General features: G+C 39.7%; 1 protein-coding gene across 1 annotated transcript; it reads right to left on the bottom strand.

Annotated features, from left to right (window-relative positions):
* Positions 1 to 14,079: 14,079 nt before the first annotated feature.
* On the bottom strand, positions 14,080 to 21,951 carry LOC140531704 (parvalbumin beta-like). Its single transcript, XM_072650490.1, has 4 exons — positions 21,891 to 21,951; positions 19,944 to 20,076; positions 19,000 to 19,109; positions 14,080 to 14,243 (listed from the first exon to the last, which is right to left on the bottom strand). The coding sequence occupies exons 1-4, from the start codon at positions 21,949 to 21,951 to the stop codon at positions 14,218 to 14,220; spliced, it is 330 nt and encodes a 109-aa protein (XP_072506591.1). The 3' UTR covers positions 14,080 to 14,217.
* Between the last annotated feature and the right edge of the window lie 1,393 nt (positions 21,952 to 23,344).

The following is a 23,344-nucleotide window of genomic DNA, read 5'->3' as shown; positions in this document are numbered from 1 at the left end:
TCAACCATTTAACAAGCATTCATTAAGTCCTTACTATGTGCCAGGAACTATACTAAGCATTGGAAATACAATGATAAAAAAATGAAACAATTCACATAGATTACATCATAGACAAATACAATACAGTATTATTATTTGGTTTGATTAATGAGTTTCACTCAGCCTTCTACTGAAAGAATGATGCCTGAGGATGTTGTTGTTCAGCCTTCAGTTTTGAAGGAACCAATGACTTCACAGGGTGACGCCCTTGCCTGTGAATTGGATTTAAGTGAGGCAGAGTTGCACAAAATCTTCAACCTCACTCTCTCTTCCACAACCATCGAAGTCAAGATGACTGGTGATGGCCAGGATACAGTGGATGACCTTGGCATCTTTGGTGTTTGACCAAACCATAAGTACTCCATAGCATCTGCTTCAGCCTCCTTCATGGCCTTTGGAACAAACTGTTCTCCCCCACCCATAACACTAGGAGAAGTCTTCACATGCTTAGGATAAACACCCCGCCCCGTTACTCACAGCAGGTTTTGAGGATGGTCTGTTGCCCTCAATCTGGTTTAGCCCATCTGCCAAGAAGGTTTACCAGGGTTTGGCTGCAGCTCATGTTACAACTTCTTGGAGCCACAGGTGAGAGCTGGATGACATTCCTGAAAAGGGCTCAGCAAGCCCTCATGCCAGAGAGGCTAGTTCTCTCTGAACATCCTTGTATGGTCATAGATTTAGAAATGGAAGGAACCTCAGAGGTTAACTAATTCAACCCTTTCACTTTACATATGGGGAAACTGAGGCCAAGAAGGTTAAGTGATGTGCCCAAGGTTATTCAGGTATTCAGAGCAGAGTCAGAATTCTAACTTGGATTCTTTAACTTCAAATCTAGTGATTTTCCCCACAACCCCAAGTTTAGGGCTAGTGCAGGGAATATGACTGCCACAGGACTCCCAACTGCTTATTAATATTAAGGGACATTCACAGGCTCATTCTATACATGCACAGAACAATTTTAGGGTTATTAATAAATATTATTTGATGTTAGGAAGTTATAAAAAACCTTTGATGCAAAGAAGAAATATGAGACGACCCTTCTCCCCAGTCTTTGCAGAGGAGGGTTGGGGTTCATGAGCACAGAAAATTGCATATAATGTCAGAATTTTTTGAGGACTTGACAAGTTTTTCTGAATTTCTCGTTTCATTTTTTCTCAAAAAAAGCCCCACTTTGTTATAAGGGACAATGATAGGGGAACACAAGTGGAAATCTAGACAATGTAAAAAAAGGTACCAATAAAAATAATTTTTAATACAAAAAAAATGTTATTTGAAGCCAGTGATAGTGACTATAACTTTAACCGCCAGTTGTCCTTTGGACATTTTTCTGTGCAGGTGTTAGACTCAGGCTTTTTCACATATATCTCAACAGATACTTAATAAATGTTCATGTATTTGAACTTCTAAGTTGTTACCAATGGGAAGAAATAAGGGAAGGAAAGATGGAAGGAGAGAGGGAAAGAAAGAAGTAAAGAGAGAAGAAAGGAAGGAAGAAGGGAAGGAAGGAAAAAAGAAACAAAGAAAGGAAGGGAGAAACAGAAGAGTAATGAAAGAAAGGAAGAGAGGAGAGAGATACATAGAGAGACAAACTGCTTTGGCTACTTTTGATCTGAAGCCCAAGTTGAACTAGTAACCTAGAGATGTGAAAAGCCTAGTATCTCATTACCCCACACCATCCAGCTCCATTCCTTCCTCTGAAAGATTTTCACAGTGCAAGAAGAGATACTTGAGAACACGAATTATAACATCATGACTGAATTCTTAAAAATAAAGAGCATCATATTCTTAGACTATCGCCAGGGTGGTATTTATTGGTGAGAGAAGAGAAGGGCAATCGCAACCATTCCAATAAATGCCAATTGTGAATTGCACACTGGTATTCCAAATCGCCTTTCTGAAGCAAGAAACCATGACTCCTCAACTCAGCCTGCCCTGGTTGGAGGTCTTTGGCTATGTCAAACTGGTAACCTTATTGCCTTGGTAAGGAAGAGCAAGTGAAAACAGCCTGCAGCCTTCCTTCTTATGCCCCACACCACATTCAATGTCAAACTTCCAGAAATAGTTTTAAAATAGAATTGGTTGGAGAGCTACCTTCTGAGGGGCTGAAATGGGGTTTTATTTGCCTACTTAATCAACCTCCCAAGAAGAAGCACAGAACTATCCTTAAATAAGGATTGAGTATTAGGAAATTTAGGACTGTAGTGTCCCTCCCAGCCCCTCCCATTGTTATTGCTCCTAATCTCAAACATAAATCCATTGGCTCTGGGAGGTTTCTCAATCTCAACCATTTCCCCCCAGTCTTATGAATGCGTACTGTTTTCCTAATTTTGTTTTCCCTACAATTTAGTTTCTCAATTAATTGGGACTCTGAACTGTGGAGATCCTACATAGTCTGTGCTGCTTGGGTTTTTTTCCCCCACTCTCTTTTCTTTTCTAAAGATCTGTTATTTTACTGGTATATGGAATTCTCAGTAAGGAAAATCCCTCTACCAATGCAGATCAACACTTGCTCTGTAATTTATAGGTTTGGGATTGCTGGGAGGTTATGTGACTTGCCCATGTTCATAAAACCAAAGGCAGGACTAGAATCCAGGTCATCCTGATTTGGAAGTCAATACTTTATTCCCTGTGATATCCTGCTCCTTAAGGTTTTGCTAAATGGAGCAGGGGCCAGTGGACCTGGAGTCAGGAAGACTTGAATTCAAATTGAGTCTCAGATATTTATTAACTGTGTGATCCTGGGCAAGTCATTTAACTTCTGTGTGCCTTGATTTCTGAATCTGTAAAATCTGATGATGATCTGATGCTGAGCAAAAGGAGCAGAACCAGGAGAACTTTGTGCACGGCAACAACCACAGTGTGCGAGAGTTTTTTCTGGTAGATGTACAACTTCATTGCAATACAAGGACTTAAAAAAAATTCCCAATGGTCTTCTAAGGCAAAATGCCTTCCACCGCAAGAGAAAAAACTATGGAATTGAATCGCAGAATGTAGCGGATCATTTGCGTGTGTGTGTGTGTGTGTGTGTGTGTTGTGTTTTGGTTTGTTTGATGATTTCTCCCACTCATTTTAATTCTTCAACACAGCATGACTAATAGTGAATATGTATTTAATAAGAATGTATGTGTAGAACATATACAAAATTGTGTGCTGTCTCAGAGAGGGAGGGGTGAGGTGGGGGGAAGGGAGGGGAAAATAGAAATCTAAGTTTATGGGAGTTATTGTAGAACACCGAAAATAAATAAAATTAATTAACAAAAAAATAAAACAAAATAAAATCTGATGATCATAGCACCTCCCTCCCAGGGTTGTTGTGGGAATCAAATGAGACGTTTGTAAAGTGCTTAGCACAGTGCACAGCACATAGTAGGGGCTTCATAAATACACATTTCCTTCCTTCCATGTAAAGAACCGATCAGTTTGTAAGATTAAAGTTACCACTCTACACACAACAATTTAGAGTTTTTTGTAGATGTTCTCATTCAAGTCTTCTCTGATTCCAATCCCAGATTTCAGATGTAAGATGTGCCCTGCAAAAGGGCTGTTTCCTAAAATAGCAGACAAATACTCATGTGAGAAGCAGTGAGTGCTAGAGGTCTTGAAGTTAGAGGTCTTGGAGTTAGGAAGGGTTTTGATTGACATATACTTGCTGTGTGCCAATGAGCAAATTATTTAGCCTCTCGGCAGCTCTCTAAGACTATAAATCGTATACCAATGGTTGATCTGCCTTGAAGGAGGGTGTTTCCACACCAGGAGTTCTTCCCTTGAACTCCCAATTCCAGACTCCAAACCTCCCATGTATGTGTATATGTGTATAATTTCATTTTAAGGCATCATTTGAATTTGTGACAAGAACGACTCAGAACAACCCAAGGGAACAACATAAATATTTTCCTGTGGTTTGTCATATTTCTGAAATTTAATATTCTATCAAAGGAAAGCTATTCTCATTGCCAATTCCAGGAAGTGAAACTAACCTCAAATTTTCCACCCATGCGATAATCTGTGTGCAGTAATAGGCTAATGGGGCACTGGCAGCATCAAAACTTTTCCCCTTAAAGTTGCAAGTTGAGGCAAGGGAGAAACTTTAGTGGTGTCTGTGCAAGTGAGGAATGAATGTTCTGAGATCCTCTTTCTTTTCCCCCGTCAGAAAAAAAAAATTCCTCCTCTCTTTAGACCCTCTTTTTATGGGAGACCCTCTTCTTTTATAGGATAGTAGATTTAGAGCTAAAAGGGACCTTATAGGTCAAGTCTGACCCTTTCATTTTACAGATGAAGAAACCAAGGCACAGAGGAGTTAGATAACTTGTCGAGTCACTTTGCTAGTATAATGTCTATAGTGGAAACTTTCTTACCAGCATCTTGATTTTGGAAACTTAAAAGGCATGAGAAGGATCAAGTCTTCCTCATTTCTCAGAAAGACATTGATCAGTGTGAGAAACATGCTTGCTCTAGAAAGAAAATACTCATTGTGAAGCCAGGAAAGTTCTCATTACATTTATTCTACATTCATTCTGAATGGGTAACTCCCTAATGGAGTATACTTGTTCAGACAAATGCATGGCTTTTTATGCCCTGTTTCCAATTCAAATTTCCCCCTTGCTCCCATTGGCTAGGCACTTCAGGATTTACAGCCCATCTGAAAATACCTAAACCCCCCACGGTTCTACATAATTCTCTCAACTGATAAAAAGGTCAAACCAAGGATATTTAAGTTTCCTTCACCATAAACACAAGAAGAGTCCCAATATTCAAAAGAGTGGAATGGAGTTCTCCTCCTGCCAATGGGGTTGTGGATTTTATCCAAAGAACAAGGAAGAGGTGTTTGCCTTTAGATATGCTGATAAGCAGGCACCCACGTCTGGTTGAGTAAAGTGTTAATCAACATTCCCAAGATTTTCCCTCTAATCCGTTTGTTTCCCTGCATTCTACGGTAAATAAAAGACTTTCTGGTACATTACATATTTTCTGTGGAAACAAAAGTTCAGTTCATCTCTTGTAGTCAGTAACCAGTGTTGGTAGCTCTTGTGGACAGAAGAGTTTGTTTGTGTGTGTGTGTGTGTGTGTGTGTGTGTGTGTGTGTGTGTGTGTGTGTCTTTACCTAGGCCTTTTAAATATGATTTTAAAAATTATAAAATATAATTATATGGATTTTCCTTTCAATAATCAATCATGGAGCACATACAGATTCTCTAAGCAATGAATTTCAAGACCAGATAGTATTAAAAACAAAAAGATTTTTATTATTTATTGCATTTTAGATCTGTCTTTTGCTTTGGTCTCTTCAGGAAAGAACTCTCTCTCTCTCTCTCTCTCTCTCTCTCTCTCTCTCTCTCTCTCTCTCTCTCTCTCTCTCTCTGTCTCTCTGTCTCTCTCTCTCTGTTTTTCTCTCTCTCTCTCTGTCTCTCTTTCTGTCTCCATCTCTCTCTTTTTCTCTCTCTCTCACTCTCTTTCTCTTTCTCTCTGTCTCTGCCTCTGTCTCTCTCTATTTCTCTCTCTCCTCTCCCTCCTCCCTTCTCTCTTTCTAACCCTCCCTCCTTTACTTTCTCTCTCTCTTCCCTCCTTTCCCCTTTAGGGCTAGTGACTGGACCTCTGACTTGATTGCTATAAGGAAGTCCCTTGTAGGTTGAGAGGGCTCCCCTTACTAATTCAGCTTATCATCTTCTCTGCAGCTTATAGTCTTAAAGACTTGTGTAGAATTCTGAGAGATTAGGACGAAGACCTGTGATTTCATTGGCATAGGAAATTTTGATGAGAGAATCCTATCCATCTATGCACAGGAATACTTACTCTGCAATTTATATCCTTTGGGAGTTTCCTGGAGCACTAGGAAGTTAAATTACTTTCCCAGGGTGGCATATACCCGAGGCAATTCTTCTTGATTCCATGACCGGCTAGTGCTCTATCTGCCATGCTAGCTGCCTATCACTATCAGGTGTCTTCAGAAACAACTTCTGGTATTCACTTTCTATTGTTGTTCAGTCGTTTCAGCCACATCCGACTCTTCACAACCTCATTTGGGGTTTTCCAGGCAAAGATACTGGAGTGGTTTAACATTTCCTGCTCCACATAAGGAAACTGAAGCAAACAGGGTTAAGTGACTTGCCCAGGATCACGCAACTAGTAAGTGTTTGGGACTGGATTCAAACTCAGGTCTTCCTGACTCCAGGCCTGGAGCTCTATCCACTGAGCCATCTACCTACCCCTCTTCAGTTTTAATATATTACACTTAAAAGATCTGTGCCGGTATTGGCATAGAAACTCTATCCAATGACAATCCAGAATCTCATAGATAGGCTTTATGCATTTCTGTGGCCACAAAAAAAGTCATCCTCAACTAAGGCCCAATCTTCTGTTGATGACCTTAGTTTTTTCATCTACAAATTGAGAAGGTTGGCATAGATCAGCACTTCTGAAACTGTGGGTCTCGACCCCATATAGGGTCTTGAAAAATTTGACAATATTAAAAGATTTCTGAATGCACAATGAACAAAAATTAGCTAAAAGTCAAATGCTTAATGAACCTCTCAGGTTCTGTTTCTGGTAGCACTTGCCTGTGCTGCATCACACACCTTCACTGAAGCATGTGCACTTTGCACTGTGGCTGCCCATCGTGCCACACAATGCTAACAAACATTGCCAAAACATGAAAAGGGGTTGCAAGTGGAAAAAGTATTAGAAGCTCTATACTAGGTGACCTTTAATTTCTGAATCTATGATCCTTTCTTTTACCATTATAGATTCTACAGGGGCAGCTAGGTGGTGCAGTGGATAGAGCTCAGGAGTCAGGAAGATTTGAGTTCAAATCTCACCTCAGACACTTGATACTTACTAGCTATGTGACCTTGGGCAAGTCACTTAACCCCAATTGTCTCATCCTGGGTCATCTCCAGTCATCCTGATGAATATCTGGTCACTGAATTCAGATTTTGGATTCTGGAGGAGAAATGAGACTGGTGACCTGCACAGCCCTCCCTCCCTCAAAACAAAGTCAAGTGCAAGTCATGTCATTATTTCTTGGATGGCATGATCTTCTTTGGCAATGAAGGACAGGCACACATAGATTCTACACAAATAAATGTCATAAACTCAGTGGCCCATAGTTTCAATTTCCTCTACAGCAGAAAAAAAATTCTCAAACATGGTGGAGGGAGACTCAACAGCTATTCCAGCACCTGTTTTAATGTTAAAGTTCTTGCATGAGCAGTGTGGTGTAATGGATGAAGAGTTGGGATTTGAATACAAAAGACCTGGGTTCAAATCTCTCCTCACATCCTTACTTCCTTTGGGATCCTGGACAAAATCCAAACTCTCCGGGCCTCAGTTTTCTCAGCTATAAAAATTAGGGGCTCTAGGGGCTTTTCTAGTGCCAAATCAATGAAGCAAAAAATGATTTGTTTGAATATATTTGGTTCCTCCCCTCTGCACCAAAGCACAGTACTATGTAGGCAACAGTAGCAATTTGATAGATGTGTGCTGACATTCATAGAAATTCATGACCCCTACTCCGTCCACTTTGGAAACCTACTTTTTCTACATAGCTCCTTGTCTGGGACTCAGCCCCCTGTATCTTAGACATCCTCAGTCTGACTGTGGGCCATGAGATGAAGCATAACTCATGTCACAGCTGAGTCAAAGGGATGTTTGCTCTACCAAACCAAATAAGAGGTTCAGCTGCATCCAAGTGTTTGCTGTTTGACAAGAGTGTACTACAGAGGCGATCATCTTGGCCCTAAAGGCTACCAAGAATTATGTTATTTCCTTGGGTATTACTAGCAGATGCAGAGAAGGAAGGAAACACTTATTAAGTGCCTACAGTGTGCCAGGCACTGTGCTGAGTTTTACAAATATTATCTCATACTCTGGGAGGTAGATACTATTATCACCCCTGTGTTACAGAGGAGGAAACTGAGGCAAACTGAGAATAAGTGACTTAACCAGCATTGCACAGCTAATAAGTTTCTAAGATGGGATTTGAACTCAGGTCTTCCTGACTCCAAGTCCGGTGCTCTTACTCATTGTGCCCTGTAGGCATACATGGCAGGAAGGAAAAAGAGAGGGAGTAGGCATAGAAAGACCAAACTATATTTGCTGTATCCACTCATTCACCTCTCCCTTCTTAATCCCTTCCTTTCCAGCCTAACCACACTTAACTGAAAATGTTCTCTCCAAGGTTACCATTGATCTCTTAACTGCTAAATCCAAAGGTTTTTTTTTTTGTCACTCTTCATCTTTCTTTACTTCTCTGCCCTTTTGACACTGTTGTATGACCATTCTCCTTTCTAAAAACTTTTCCCTTCTCTGGTTTCTGTGACAATGTTCTCTCTTGATTCTTTTCCTACATGTCTGAATATTTCTTCTCTGTATCTTCTCCTGGAACTGTATCTTGTTCCCATGGTGTAAAACATGTTCCTCGAGGCTCTCTTTTCTTCTTTATGTTGTTGTTTAGTTGTGTCTGACTCTTTGTGACCCCATTTGAGGTTTTCTTGGCAAAGATATTGGAGTAGTTTGCCATTTCCTTCTCCAGTTCATTTTACAGATGAGGAAAATGAGGCAAACAGGGGGAAGTGACTTGCCCAGCTAGTAAGTGTTTGAAATCAGATTTGAACTCAGGAAGATGAGTCTTTCTGACTCCAGGCTGAGAGACAGACCTCTATCCACTGTACCACATGCTCTCATAGAGAACTTATTAGGTCTCATGGGTTATTTCTATCCAGAGGGCTCCCAAATCTACATATATATAAATTCACTTGCTGGATGGTTCAAAAGCTGGAATTAAGGCTGCCAGGAAAAATATCAATAATCACAAATATGCAGATGATACCACTCTGAGGGCAGAAAATGAAGATGAATTAAGAAGCCTCTTGAGGGCGAAAGACGAGAGGGTAAAAGCTGGCTTAAGGCTTAACATAAAAAAAACCCCAAAACCCAAAATCTTGGCAACTGCTCCCATCACTTCCTGGCAAATAGAGGGAGAAAAAATGGAAGCTGGGTCTGATTTTTATTCTTAGGTTCAAAGACCACTGCAAATAGCAACTGGAGCCATGATATTAAAAAACTTTTGCTCCTTGGAAGGAAAGCTATGGCAAATCAGGACAGCATACTAAAAAGCAGAAACATCACCTTGCTGACAAAGGTCAATGCAGTCAAAGCTATGGTTTTTCTAGTAGCAATGTGAGAGTTGGACTATAAGGAAAGTTGAGTGCTGAAGAATTGATACTTTCAAATTGTGGTGCTGGAGAAGACTTTTGAGAGTCTCTTGGAGAACAAGGAGATCAAATCAGTCAATACTTAAAAAAATTAATTCAGGTTACTCACTACAAGGTCAAAGACTGAAGGTGAAGCTTAAATACTTTGGCCACATAATGAGAAGACAGGACTCATTGGAAAAGACCCTGATGTTGGGAAAGATTGAAGGCAAAAGAAAAGGGAATGGCAGAGGAGATGGATAGATAGTATCAGAGAAGCAACGAACATGAATTCAGACAGACTTTGAGAGACAGTGGAAGATAGAAGGGCTTGGTGAATGACAATAAAAATAACCATTATATCACTCTTGAACTCCAATCGTAACTTGAAAGGCAGCATGGGACAGTGGAAAGCATACTAGACTTGGAGTCAGAGGACCTCAGTTGGAACCCCATCTGGGCTTGTGACCTTGTGACCTTGAACTAATCACTTAAACTCCCTGGACCCCAGTTCTTTATCTGTAAAACAAAGGGGTTGGACCAGATGTCCTCTAAGATTTTTTCCAATTCTGAATCTATGATCCTATAATCCTTGTCAACTCCTAGGTGGCTCATAGTCATCTTAAACTCAACAGATGCCAAATGGAAGTCATTATGTTCTAACCTCAAACATACCATTCTTTCAAACCTCCCTTTTTATATTGAGGTAATGCATCACCTTGGCACTCATCAAGGATGATCTGGGAGACATTGCTGATTTTTCTTTATTCTCCATTCCACCATATTTAATCAGTTGACAGGTCTTCTTAATTCTATCCTCTCATTCCCATAACCACTACTCTAAGTTCAGGTCCTTATCACCTTTCACCTGATTTATTGGAATTGCTTCATAATTGGTTAACCCGATTCCTGGCTCTCCCATATCTGATCCATTCCCCACACATAAGTCTGACATGTCACTCTTCTGCTCAAAAACCTTCAATGGTTCCCCATTGCCTACCAAATAACTTAACTTGGTATGTAAGGTATATCCCTTAACCTGGTATATAAAGTCCTCTACAATCTGACTCTCACCTACATTTCCAGTCTGATTTCATATTATTTTCCTTCATCAATTCTACAGTGAAGCCAAATTGGACTGCTAGCTGCTTCCTAAAGTTGGTACTCTGTTTCCTGCCACCATGAATTTACACAGGCCATTCCAAGCCCAATATGCACTCCCTCTTCAGTCTCATTTTTTTGTATTTCTTATCTGTCCTTAAGGCTTAACTCAAGAGCTGTCTCTACCATGAAGATTTCCCTGAACTCCCAGTGTTGAGTGTGCTCTAAAAACAGTGGTACAGGGTCTGGAATTAGGAAGACCTGAGTTCAAATCAGACGTTAGATTCTTACTAGTTGTGTGACTCTGGGCTAATCACTTAACTTCTATCTACCTCAGTTTCCTCAATTGTAACACTGAGGGCATAATAGCACCTACCTCCTAAGGCTGTTGTGAAGATCAAGTGAGATATTTGTAAAATACTGTGTGATAGTAGCCAGAGCCTGGAAATGTGACCTGTGACTCCACAGAGAGTGTAAACTCCCTTGAGTAAATGTAAACAGCAAAAGAAACTCTAACTATCCCATGGGAAAACTTGCAAGAGATCCTGGGCCATTCCTGGCACTATGCCTTCTTTGTTGTTTCCCTATAATACCTGACCTACTCTAAAGGTTGAATCAGGATCCACCATTCTGTCCTTCTCCCACCAAAGACTGCTTCTTATGAGTAAACTCCCCCAATTAACCCTAATAAAACCTATTAATAACAAAGCTTGTGCCTCTTTCTTTGGTATCTCAGTACTCTCTCAGAAGGTCTGCATCCCTACAGTTGACATATCAGGGCAGAACAGATCAAACTCTTTCCAACTGGAGTAGCTGGCAGGATAGTTTGCCGCCCCCCCCACAAACTTTGTGTCCTTACAAGGACTTGGCAATAGTTCTTGGAACATAGTAGGCACTTAATAAATGCATGCTTTTTTCCTTCTCTCATTTCTCAACTTTCTTAGTATTATATTTATTTGTGTACATTCTGTGTATCTCCATCCTCTTGGTAGAATGTAAGCTCCTTCAGGGCAGGAATAGTTTTGGTTTTGTCTTTGCATTTCCAGAACTCATTACAGTGCCTTATGCATAGTAAACACGTAAATGTTTGTTGAATGAATGAATTGCATATTATATTACTTCAGGAAGAGAAGCTTTGAATTGTGTGTGTGTGGGGGGGGTGTTATTAGTGGGGCTGTATGACAGTGACTGACCTAGGACAGAGAGGACTTATCTTTTTTGTGTGTTATTAAATAAAGTGCCATATTCATTCATTCATTCTTTCATTCATCCAGACCCCAATGTTAGCTCCTTCATGAGGTCCTCCTTGATCTGATCACCTCAAAGTTCTTTCTCTGTCATTTAGACTCATAGCAGTTTATACTATGTTCATGTAGTTACAGTATTCTAATTTGTATCCTATTTAACCCTATACATATTTTATCACCTCCTAAAAGATCATAAATTCCTTGAATAAAGGAGTCCTTTTTATTTATCTTTGTATCTCTCTTGTATCTGCATCATACAATGCACTGACATAGCTGGCACTTAAAAGTTTCTCAAATATATGATTGGATCTACCTTACCCTAAAATTTTATGATTTCACCAATATTTGATACATTTCAACATGCCTATTAAAGTGCTAGGCACATGGTTGGGAGAATGAGTAGATAAAGTAGTAAATATCATTTTCTCTATCCTCTATCTGGTCAATAAAGGAGAAATAACATATTCAGTCCAATAAGGGCAACACATTCTGGGAAAAGAAGTAAAAAGGACCTTTTCTTTGAAACCAAAGTATAGAGGAAAATCAGGCATGATTTATATTTGTGGTACTAAGGGATTATACTGAGTTGAAGCCTACATCTGAGCCTAGTTCATTCATAGACCTATATCTACTGAATAGATCAACTGCCTGCCTTGAGGCAAATCCCAGTCCTAAGAAATGTGAACCTTGAAGAATGGGTAAAAAATTGAATAGAATTCATTTTCCAATTTGTAGAAGCCAACAATCAACCCAATAGACTTAAGTTGTCAATTTAGATATCATTTTTAAATAAGAGTACAGACAAAAAAAAATGTGACAGATGAGAACAGGAGGAATATTTTTCTTTGGATTCTTCTCACAAATTTAATTCCAGCTATTATAAGAGAGTAGAGAGGGCAATGACTGTTACTTACTAGGAAATAGAACAAACGTTGCTAATTCCACCTATGTCCTTTTATTATAATTCCTGAAGTAAAAGTTGCATGGACCATGATTGGCTTCAGTGAAATAGAAACAAATTCAAAGGAATTTTCTCATTCTAACTTTAAAAATGAACTGAATTCAGAGAGCGACAGCTTGAGGCAGAAACAAAGGAATTGTAGCCAGCTAACAGAGTGAAATTGGCTGGATTCTATTTTATATCAGGAGACAAAGAGAGAGAGGGAGAAAGACAGAAGGGGTAAGGGGAGTGTGTGAAAGAGAGCAACTTGCCTTGGGGCTATGAGCTAAAAGAGCTGAATAGATCTTCCTTTCCACGAAGAAAGCCCTTATTAACTAACAGACCAGAAGGTGGCAACAGAGAGCAACTTAGGAGAAAAACTGCAGAAAGCTGCAGAGAACAGCTCAGTGGAGAAACCCAGTCAACAGTAGTCCAAAGTAGAGGCATCAACAGAGTGAATCAATAGAAAGTGCAGCTCACAAGCCAATGACATCACTAGCGTTTATCAACAGCACTATGGAGAAACAAGCAACAGTGTTGGAGGAAGAGAAGGGTTTCAGAGGGAATGTTGTCTTAGAAGTTTAAGTTGCTAAGTTATATTTTCTGACCATGCATGCTGCTTACACATTTTCCTCTCCAACTGGTAATAACCTATGCAAGAATATAATCTTTTATCTATGGGGTGGAGTGGGGTGGTAGGGAAGGGAATCTTTCTTGTCACTTATGTTATTTAATTAAATATTTTGCTTTGAATTAGAGGTCCTTTGTTAGTTCATTAAAAGTAACAGACTAGGACAGCTAGGTTGGTGCAGTGGACAGAGCACCAGCCTTAGAGTCAGGAGGATTGGAATTCAAATGTGACCTCAGATACTTAGGAGCTGTGTGACCTTGGGAAACTCACTTAACCCCAATTGGGAGAAAAAAACCACACTGATACGGGTTTGTTGGGGTTCATTTGGGTAGATCTAAGCCAGAATCAGGCCTTAAAAGCTTGGAAGAAACTACAGGCACTATATGCACATAGTAACTTTGAATGAAATACCCTAATCTTGACCATTGACTAGCAAAAATGATAGCTTGATTTCTACAAAGTTTTCATGTTAGAAAACTATTATATGAAAAAATGGATATTGAATTGTGCCAGAACAATAGCCTTTGTTAATTTTTAAATGTTTAAGAGTAAACTCCTTTATACTTTGTGGGGTTTCCTTTCAAACAAATGGGGATGGAATGCAAGGAGGCCATGACATTTTTAGTTTTCTCTGCATTGTGTGACTCAAAGACAGCCAAAATTTTCCATCATCAGTCATGGAAAAGCAAAAAGCTTTTGAGGTTAAAGATACCTGTGGGATGACCTTAAAAGACCGGAGGCTGCAAGGGATAGAATAGAAGCAAGGGAGAGTTTCTTTCACAGATTTTTTTGTATTGTTTGCTTTATCCTTATCCCAGCTACAGCTTCAGCAGTGTGACTGGTCAGAGTCACGCTGCGGGCTGTGTCCCTATTAAGACACAACACCACATGACCCAAACACCTGTACATTGCAAGATCTTGAAAACAATTACATTTGTGAAATTAACGACATACAGCCATTTTATGAATAGCATATGACAAATACAAAAATGTACCAAGATATGCCAAGGAGGTGCTTAGTGGAGGAAAATCTGAAGTCACTTCGTATGTTGCCTTTTGGTCAAATGCCATTTATGACTTCGTCAAACTTTGGAATTCTGTGAAAAGAAGAAGAAAATGAGTAATATAATGATGTTAAGCGTAGCTTCTAGAACCCCTCAGAAGGTAACAAACATACAAGGGGAACCCAGGACCATTGACAGGAAAAAGAAAATAATAAAACAAAAATACTTTGGTGAAAAACCTTCATAGAATTATAGATTCAGAGCTGGAAGGAACCTTCAAGGTCATAGAACTCATGGAATCCCATTCCTTTTATAGGTTGCTGTTAACTAATACAATAAAGTTATGGGATTTAAACATCAGTTTGAAGATAGCAGTAATAATAACTAGCCTTTATATAGTGCTTATTATTCTCATTTTTTCCTCACCACACCCCTAGGTAAGTACTAGTATTATCAACCCTATTTTACAGATGAGGAAACTGAGGCAGGCAGAAATTAAGAGACTTACCAAAGGTCAAGCAACTAGTAACTGTTTGAAGTTGGATTTGAATTTAGGTCTTCCTGACTCCAGACTAACTGTTCTGTCCATTGTACCATTTACCTAGTTGCCTCAAGAGAAATCTTTCATTGTGTTCAATGGCAATTTTTCTTATATAGATTATATAATTAGGTCCTTAGAGTTCTCGATTGAAGTACAAATAAAGGGAGTACCTTTTTTTTCTCCAGAGCTACTTTATACTAATGGTACTCAACAACTAACAGCTGATCAGCTCTCCTCTCTACATATGACCACTTTTAAGAAATTCCCAAGCAAAGCTGAATAGTCTTTAAATCTCCTCAAGTGACTTAAAAAGCTCAGACTTCAAAATGTGGCAAGAAGGACCTTGTAAACCATTGCCTGCAGAAGCCAAGCACTTTAGAAAAGGTACACATAGGATCTCCAATTTGAAGCTGAAGTCAAGGCAAATGGCATTTGGAAGTGGGGGGAGCCCTCTATGTCAGTCATAGCAATTGGCTTTGGCACAAGGAGACAGACGATGTGGGGTAAAATCAGAATTGCAGAATGGTAGAGCAGGAAGGAAACCCCCAAGATCACTTTGTCCAACCATCTCACTTTATAGAGGAGAGTAATGAGGCACAGAGACTGTATACTAGGATAGAACAGTCAGCTAGTTACAACATGGAGTCTACAAGTCCACTTCTCCTGACTTGCCACAGGCCAGGACTTGTTCCACACACCAACATGATAAAGCTGAAACCAGCTGAGTTTTATATAACTCAACACCCTATTTGAAGCTAATATATTTGAGACACTAGAGTTGCTTCTAAAGCATATTCCCCATAGCAGCATAACCCTCTCCCCTCAAAGTCTGGCTAAGATTAGCATATGTGTTGGACTGCGTTGACACCTGTCCCAGTTTAGCTGGGACAAACACAGTTTTTAGCTGCATCACCCCCAGCACATTCTGTTGGGTGCCCTACTTTCTTCCTAGTAAAGGTTTGGGAGAATTTTCCCAGCTTGGCCACTTTTTTCTTATAATGCCTTCCTAGAATATGATTTATACACCACCCCCTGGAAAGGGAATAGATATGGAGTGGGGAAAGGCAGACAGGGATAATGAAACCACTACTAATTCAACCCCTATTAACTCAAGGTTATGATGTAGTAAAAAGAACATCAAGATAGGAGTCATGGGACTTTGGACTCTGGTCTGAGCTATGCTTCGATTCTTTTTGTTGTTGTTGTTGTTACATTTAAAATTCTGAATTGTCTCTAGATTCTTAATGTAGGCAAATCATCTAAGTGCCTCAGTTTCTCTAGCTACCCTAGGAAGGTACTAGAATAAAATATGGAATTCTTTTGAAAAAATACCATTTAATATCCATTCCACGTGGAACAGCATCTATGATGTCAGATCTTTCTTTAATGTATTGATCATTTTCGTTGAATTTTTTTCCTTTTTCTTCTTCTTTTTTAAACTTTTTATAAGGAATGGAAAAAGGGGAGAGATAGGGGAAGTCCAAATGTTATAAAAACAAAAGATATCCTTAAAAATATATTAAAGGAACAAGCGCCATTGAACCACAAATCAGATAACGAGCTCTAGTCTGAGCTGTTTCATTATCAGACTCTAGGCAAACTATTTGTTCCTTGAGGGTCTCTAACTATCCTAGAAAAATAGGAAAAGAAAATGCGAACATTCTTTTGAAAAAGGCCTCAACCCTTTGCAGAGAGTGGGGGGGATTATGAATATGGAATATTACAGGTACTGTCAGACTTTGTCATGTGTTGGTTGGTTTTGTCAAACTGCTTTCTTTCTCTTTCTTTTTTTAATCTTTGTTACAAGAGGTGACTTGTTGAATAGAAGGGGGGAGGCTTATATTCACACATGAAAGGAATGCAAAAACAAAAGATAAAATTAAGTTTAAAAAGTAAAGTTTTTTTTTTAATTCAAGGAATCATCATAAATTTAGCATTATCACCAGGAAAATATTATCATTATCATCATCAATAGGAAAATAGAGTTATAGACCATGGGCAGATATATATTAATATTGTTGTTGTTTAGTCGTGTACTACTCTTTGTGACCCCACTGATTATCCATGGGATTTTCTTGGCAAAGATACTGGAGTGGTTTCCTTCTCTAGTGTGTGCCCATTTTACCAATGAGATACTGAGGCAAACGGGTTAAGTAACTTGCCTGGAGTCACACAGCTAATAAATGCCTGTGGCCACATTTGAACTCAGGTCTTCTTGATTCCAGGCTTGGTGCTCTATCCACTGCACCACCTAGTTGTCCCATAAATTAATAAGGATAGATACGAATATAGCATTTACTGTGCTGTAATGATTCAATTAAAATACTCATGCTGAAGAGAAGTAAACAATTCAAGGATTATTCGTGAAGGATTCTTTTCCCTTGAACTTTATCCACAAGAATTAAAGACTATTATGCTTTACTGAACTAAGCCATTGTAGCACAACTCCCTAACTTTCTGAACAATCAGTCTTTCAGTCCATTCTCATGCTTTTCCAATTCCTATTTTTTTCTCCACCTCTCAGCAAGTGTGATAATCCAGAATCTCTGATCTTGCCTAGAGTCTTTTAACCAATATTCCTGGCAGGCAGGAAGGAGGGAGGGAGGAAGGAATGACAGGAGGATGGAAGGAAGGAAAGAAGTTAGGAAGAAAAGGAGGGAGGAAGTAAGAATGGATATAGGAAGGAAGGAGGGGAGGAAGAAAGGAATGTAGGAAAAAGGAAGGGAAGGAAGAAGGAAAGGAGGGAAGAGAAGGAGAGGAAGAAGGTGGGAATGAAAAAAGGAAGGAGGAAGGAAGGAAGAAGGAAAAGAAGGGAAGAATGTAGGAAAAAGGAAGGGAGGGAGAAAGGAAGGAGGGAGGGGAAGGAGGGAAGGAAGATGGGAGGGGAAGAAGAAAGGAAGAAAAGGAAAAAGAGAGGAAAGGAAAGAGAAAAAGAAGAAGAAGAAAGGGAGGAAGGAAGTACCAAAGGAATGGAAGAAGAAAGAAGGAAGGAGAGAAGGAAGGAGGAGGCAGAGAGGGGGAAGGAAGGAAAGAGAAAAAGGAGGGAGGGGAAGGAGGGAAAGAAGGTAGAGATGAAAGAAGGAGGGAAGAAAGGGGGAAAGGAAAGAGGGGAAAAAGAGAGGAAGGAAAGAAGGGAAGGAAGGAAATAAGCATTTAGTAAGCACCTACTACTTGTGCTTAAAATGTGCCCTGGGCTCATTTTTTTTCCTCACTGCAGCTCTGGAAGTTAAATGTTGTTATTATCATCAGTCTATAATTGAGGAAGCTGAAAAAGGCAGAGGTTGAGTGACTGGCTCAGGGTTCACAAAGGGAGTAGTGCCTGACTATGGATTTGAACTCAGGTCTATGACCTTAATTTTACAGATTAGGAATCTGAGGACCAGAAAACCTGTGCAACTTGTCAAAAGTCACACAGTTGGTTAGTGAGAGGATACACCACGTAGACATTCTGACTCTTGGTCCAGTGCATTAGGACTTAATCTATATAAGTCATCACTGGTACCTAGCATTGCTTGATGGTCACCAGGACCACACTTCAATTGGTCTGGATAGAAAGTCTTGCATTCTTCGCTTCCATATGGAGACTGAGCTATAGAAGAGGGATGGGAGAGAAAAAGAAGGAAGCAAGCCTTTGTAGACAAGTGTTTCACCTTTCTATCTCCTTTTTGCCATCTGCAGAATGGTTGTTGATCCTTCCCTTCCCAACTTGCTGTTCCTACTTCCCAAGGAAATGGCAAACCACTCCATTATCTTTGCCAAGGAAGCCCCAAATGGCGTCATTAAGAGGCATGCATGACTGAAAATGACTGAACAACAAAGCATATAGCGCTTTAAGGTTTCTAAAGCACTTTCCAAATATTATCTCATTTTATCTTCACAACAACCCCAAGAGGTAGGTATTATCATTATTTCCATTTTGCAGATGACAAAGTTGAGGCAGGCAGAGGTTAAGTGACTTGGCCAGGGTCACACCAACAGTGTCAGAAGTTGATTTTGAACTCAGGTCTTCCTTATTCCAAGTATACTGCTATATCCTCTCCACCACCTAGCTGCAGCAATAAAATTGCTTTTTTTAAAACTAAGATTAAAAAAAATACAAACCATAAACACTATGCATTTTATGAATATCACTGTGAACTTGGTAAATATGGAAAAGCCAGAAAAAATTATCTTATTATAATGTTGAGTTTTTAAAATTGTTTTAATTGTAATCAAAGGGGGCGGGGCATGAATCCATAGTTCAGTGTTTGAGATCATTCATGCATCCAATGTGGGCTAGCCTCTAGAGAACCATTTGGAAAAACTCACCATCCACTCCAATTTTGCCGTCGCCATCAGAATCTCCAGCTGTGAGAAAAATCTTGGTCTCATCAGGTGTCAGAGCTCGGGCATCAGGGGCAAAGTTCTGCAGGAAGTTCCTGGGTTGATAAGTGTTCATGTTATTTCATTTATTGCTTTTTCAAGGGTCACATGTAACTTTTAAAAGAACACACTCAGGTTTGGTCTTCATGGCACACAGATGTGGTCCTCTACCCAATTTGGCTTTTATTTGGTCTTTTTGGGATGGCTGAACATTATTCCTTGGCAGATCATGCCAAAGTCCAAATACTGAAATAAGAGCCTCCACTTTCCAACAATATACAAATGTCAGCCTGCAAGCTATAGAGCAAAACAAAACCAAACCCTAACAAAACGAAGCAAAAAACCCTAGAAGGCGGCAGTGTGTTGAACAAATGAAAGAGATTCTATTCCAGGGGCACCAGATTGTATCCTTCTCAGGAATACTATTCAGAGGTCCTTAGCTTAAGACAATATAATCCTAGCTATAGAGATCTTAGAACAAGTCTTGAGCTTTTTTGTGTCCTGAACCTCTTGGACCATCTGGGAAAGGCTATGAAGCTCTTCTCAGAAGAATGTTTCTAAATTAATAAAATAAAATGCAAAAGAATTACAAAGGGAACCAAGCATATTGAAGTACATTTATCAAAATACCTTTCAAAAACCAAGTTTACAAAGCTTGTATTAAAAACCCTGCCTTAGGGGTCCTCTAGTCCTACCCTCTCATTTAATAAATGAGGGTCCAAAGGTTAAATGACTTGCCTAGGAGCACACTGCTAGTAAATAAATATCAGTCAGGATTTGAACCCAAATCACGTGGCTCCAAATCCATTAGTCTTCACTGCTATATTACAGGGCTTAGCATTTTACTCATATTTTTTTCACACTAATACAAGTAGCAAAGGCGCCCTTACTGAAGCTCGTCTTCTTCTATGAAGCCACTTTTGTCTTGGTCAAGGATACTGAAAACTTTCTTGATCTGATCAGGAGCCTTGCCAGATAAGCCAACCTTGGAGAAGAAGGTCTTGTAGTCAAAGCTGCCAGCAGCTGAAAGAAGCAGAGATCCTTGTGATTTTAACTTTTATTTTTACATTAGCCTAAAATTCATGGTTGCTAAGGTCAAAGATTGTGAGCTGTTCTATCATTTTACAGATTTAGTTGTTTTACAATTAAATTTTACGGACAATGAAACTGAGGCAGGCAAAAGTTAAGTGACTTACCCAGGGTCACACTACTAATAAATGGATGAGATTTTTGTGTAGGCAAGGTCAGGATTTTCATATTATTCCTGGCACATATTTATTAAGAGGAAACACATTAGAATATCAGAGGCCGCCTATTTTATCTGATAGAGAACTAGAATCAGGAATACTTGGTTCCAGTCTCACCTCTGACACATACCAGCTGTGTGACCCAGGGCACATCATTTAATCTCTCAGTCCTCCAGGAAACTCTTTGAGGCTCTAAATTAAAGAACAGGTGTTGATCTGAATTTTTTTCACTGGAAGTTCCCTCTATAAATAAAATGACATATCTGGTCATTTTTAAAAAATAGAATATCACATTATAGGCAGCTAAAAAGATCTATGCATGGAAATGAGTTCCAGTCAAGTCCTTGATTGGTATTCCTGACTATAAGGGATATTTTTGTCATTTAAATATAGTGGGATGTTACCAAAAAAAATCTCTTCATTGCATTTAAGTTCAGTGCTAGAGACTGGACATCCCCAGGTACCAAGGCAACTTGAGTATTTCTCTTTGCTTACCAGCAGCATTGCATCTGCTATGGTTCTCAAATAGGTCTTCCTGAATGAGCTCAGTGGGTAGGGCAGTCATTTAGCATTCAAAGTATCATAGGGTTTATAAGAATATTCTCTGCTCTCTGAGAGTCAGTGAGTTATAGTAAAAAGTACATTGGAATGGGTTGCTCTCTAGAGCCAGGAGAAAATCATCTAATTCTCCTGTCAATGACATATTGTTACCTTGGTCACTCAAACTGTATTTCATTACCTTAGAGCCGTAAGGGACCTTAGAGATTGTTTAGCCCAATTTTCTCATGTTACAAAGGTGGAAACCACATCCCAGAGAGTTTTAATTCAGTTCAATCCAATCCAACACAACTCAATGAGATATTATTTGTAAAGCTCTTCGCACAATGCCTGGTTCATAGTAAGTGCTCAAGAAATCCTGATTCTTTTCTTTTCCCAATCCAATTCAGTTCAAGACAAATATATATTAAGTACCCACTAGTTACAAACACTATACTAGGCACTAGGAATACAAAGTCAAAAACTAAAGCAAAGAAAAGCTCCTGTGCAGCTTGTCTTCTACCCAGAGGATACACAATTAAGTCAATACAAAGTACATACAAGGTCATTTCAGAGGGGAAGGAGTTCTCACATTTGGGGGAATAAAAAAAAGTTTTATATAATAGGTGGCACCTAAGTTGTGCTTTGAGGGAAGCCAGACATCCTCAAATCCAGAAGTGAGGACTGCATGGAGGGCTGCTTGGACAAAGGCATGGAGGCAAGAGAAAGAATGTTGTGTTTGAGAAACAGCTACCAAGCCAGTTTGATTAGAATGGAGAGTGGAAGTCATAATTCAAATAAGACAGATTAAGTGACATGCCGCAGGACACACAGGTCAATGTCACAACTGGAGCTAGAACCCGAGAATTCTAGCTTAGAGTCTAGGAGTTCTTTCCAATGTTGTACCTCAGTTTCCTTATCTCTAAAATGAGGGGTTGGCCCAGATAATCTCTCAGGTCCCTTCCAGTTCGGACTTCCTTCGATGCTATGACAGTTAAAAAAAAAAAAAAAGAGAGAGATGCTGAAGCCTCAGGAACAGATTGGGCTCCTCACCTTTGCAGCTGGACAGAGCTGCTTCGATGTCCTTAGGGGAGAGGATATCTGTCATGCTCATCTTGATTCTGTAAAGTAATAATTGAGAGTGAATTATTGTACCCTGGAAATTGTGTTCTGTCTTTCTTTTGTAGAGGTTCTAACAGAAACTCCTTGGCTGGAAACATTTCAAACTATTGATGCCCAAAGAGGTCCAAAGGAGGCTAGCTGCCTGGGATTTAGGCAGTGAATGAGGAATTTCTTGCATTTTCCTCACCTGTGACTAAAGGATATTGAAGAATAAAGCACTCAAAGTCCAGGTAATGTATTTTTGGGCAACAATTCTGTCCATCAGCCAGATAAGCCTTAAAGCAATACCAATAAAAACAATCTATATTTAAAATACCTTCCAATGACTAAGCAGGAATGGCATTTAATGGAAGAAAGTGACTATTTAGAATGAAATCAAGCAGGCTTTACCTATCACACTTGTCTTGATGATGGATGAATGATAAGCTACAGCAGGGGTTCTTATCCTTTTTTGTTTCATAGAGCCCTCCAGCAGCCTGGTGGAGCCCATGAGCCCCATCTCAGAATAATATTTTTTAAATAATTGAAGCAAATGTTAAATTTCAGTTAGAAGTAAGTGAAAATAAAAATACATTTTCCCATCCAAGTTCACTAAGTCCCCCTGAAATAAGGCCTCCTTGTGCCTCAAGTTAAAAACTCTGTTCTATAGCATTCTTAGGAGATGAAAAGAGCCCCCGGTATTAAAGAAAAAAAATCATCCATGGCTTGTCATACTTACTTTCTTTGGCTATGCTTCTAAATGGATGCAAATACACTCTGCCCCCGATGAGGAAACTTTGCCTGGGAATGGGGGAAAATATTCAAGGGAACCCCTTTTCCTTTTCCTCACTTCCCAAGGTGGGATGAGCCAAATCCAGTCCTTGGTTTAGAAAACTGCCAGATCTCAAAGTCAATCTGATCTTCCTGAGAACCCAGAAAAATTTGCCCAGTGGAAAGTTTCAAGGACTTCCAAAGTGCTCCACGTTTAGGTGGAAAAGAGAAACTCTTTTGCTTGCTCTGAGTTAACAAGCTCAGGCATCAGGACCCACCAACAAGAACCTGATCCAAAAGCCACTCACTTGGAAACAGCTACAGCCTTAATCTCCTACAGTCTCAAAAAACTTCCTAATGAACAAAACGCATTCCCTATTTCCCCCCTCCAGTTAGGGTTCTTCCCACCCCCTTCTTTTGCCCTCTCATGGGCTAGTGAGTCTAGAGGAGACATGGAAGACTAGCTACAACCTGTGCTATCCTAAGTAAATGCACTCAGAGGTTAGGAGTTTGCTTGGGTGGTCCTGACACCTTTCCACCCAAACTCTTAGTGAGCTGGGAGTTAAGCTGCAACTCAACCACTTGTTTTACTAGTTAGTCCCTGATGCCTTAGAGAGGTCACCAGGCAACCGCCA

The sequence above is a fragment of the Notamacropus eugenii genome, chromosome 3, assembly GCF_028372415.1.
Source record: "Notamacropus eugenii isolate mMacEug1 chromosome 3, mMacEug1.pri_v2, whole genome shotgun sequence".
In the NCBI taxonomy this organism is placed as follows: Eukaryota; Metazoa; Chordata; class Mammalia; order Diprotodontia; family Macropodidae; genus Notamacropus; species Notamacropus eugenii.
The sequence above is the reverse complement of the archived record's forward strand: the minus strand, read 5'-3'. Positions and strand labels throughout refer to the sequence as shown.

Excerpts from the sequence above, each read along its gene's own strand:
- LOC140531704 (XM_072650490.1), bottom strand. The coding sequence starts at position 21,951 with ATGAGCATGACAGATATCCTCTCCCCTAAGGACATCGAAGCAGCTCTG. Across the intron at positions 20,077-21,890 it reads AGCTCTGTCCAGCTGCAAAG|CTGCTGGCAGCTTTGACTAC; the intron begins GTGAGGAGCCCA and ends TGCTTCTTTCAG. Across the intron at positions 19,110-19,943 it reads ATAGAAGAAGACGAGCTTCA|GAACTTCCTGCAGAACTTTG; the intron begins GTAAGGGCGCCT and ends TTATCAACCCAG.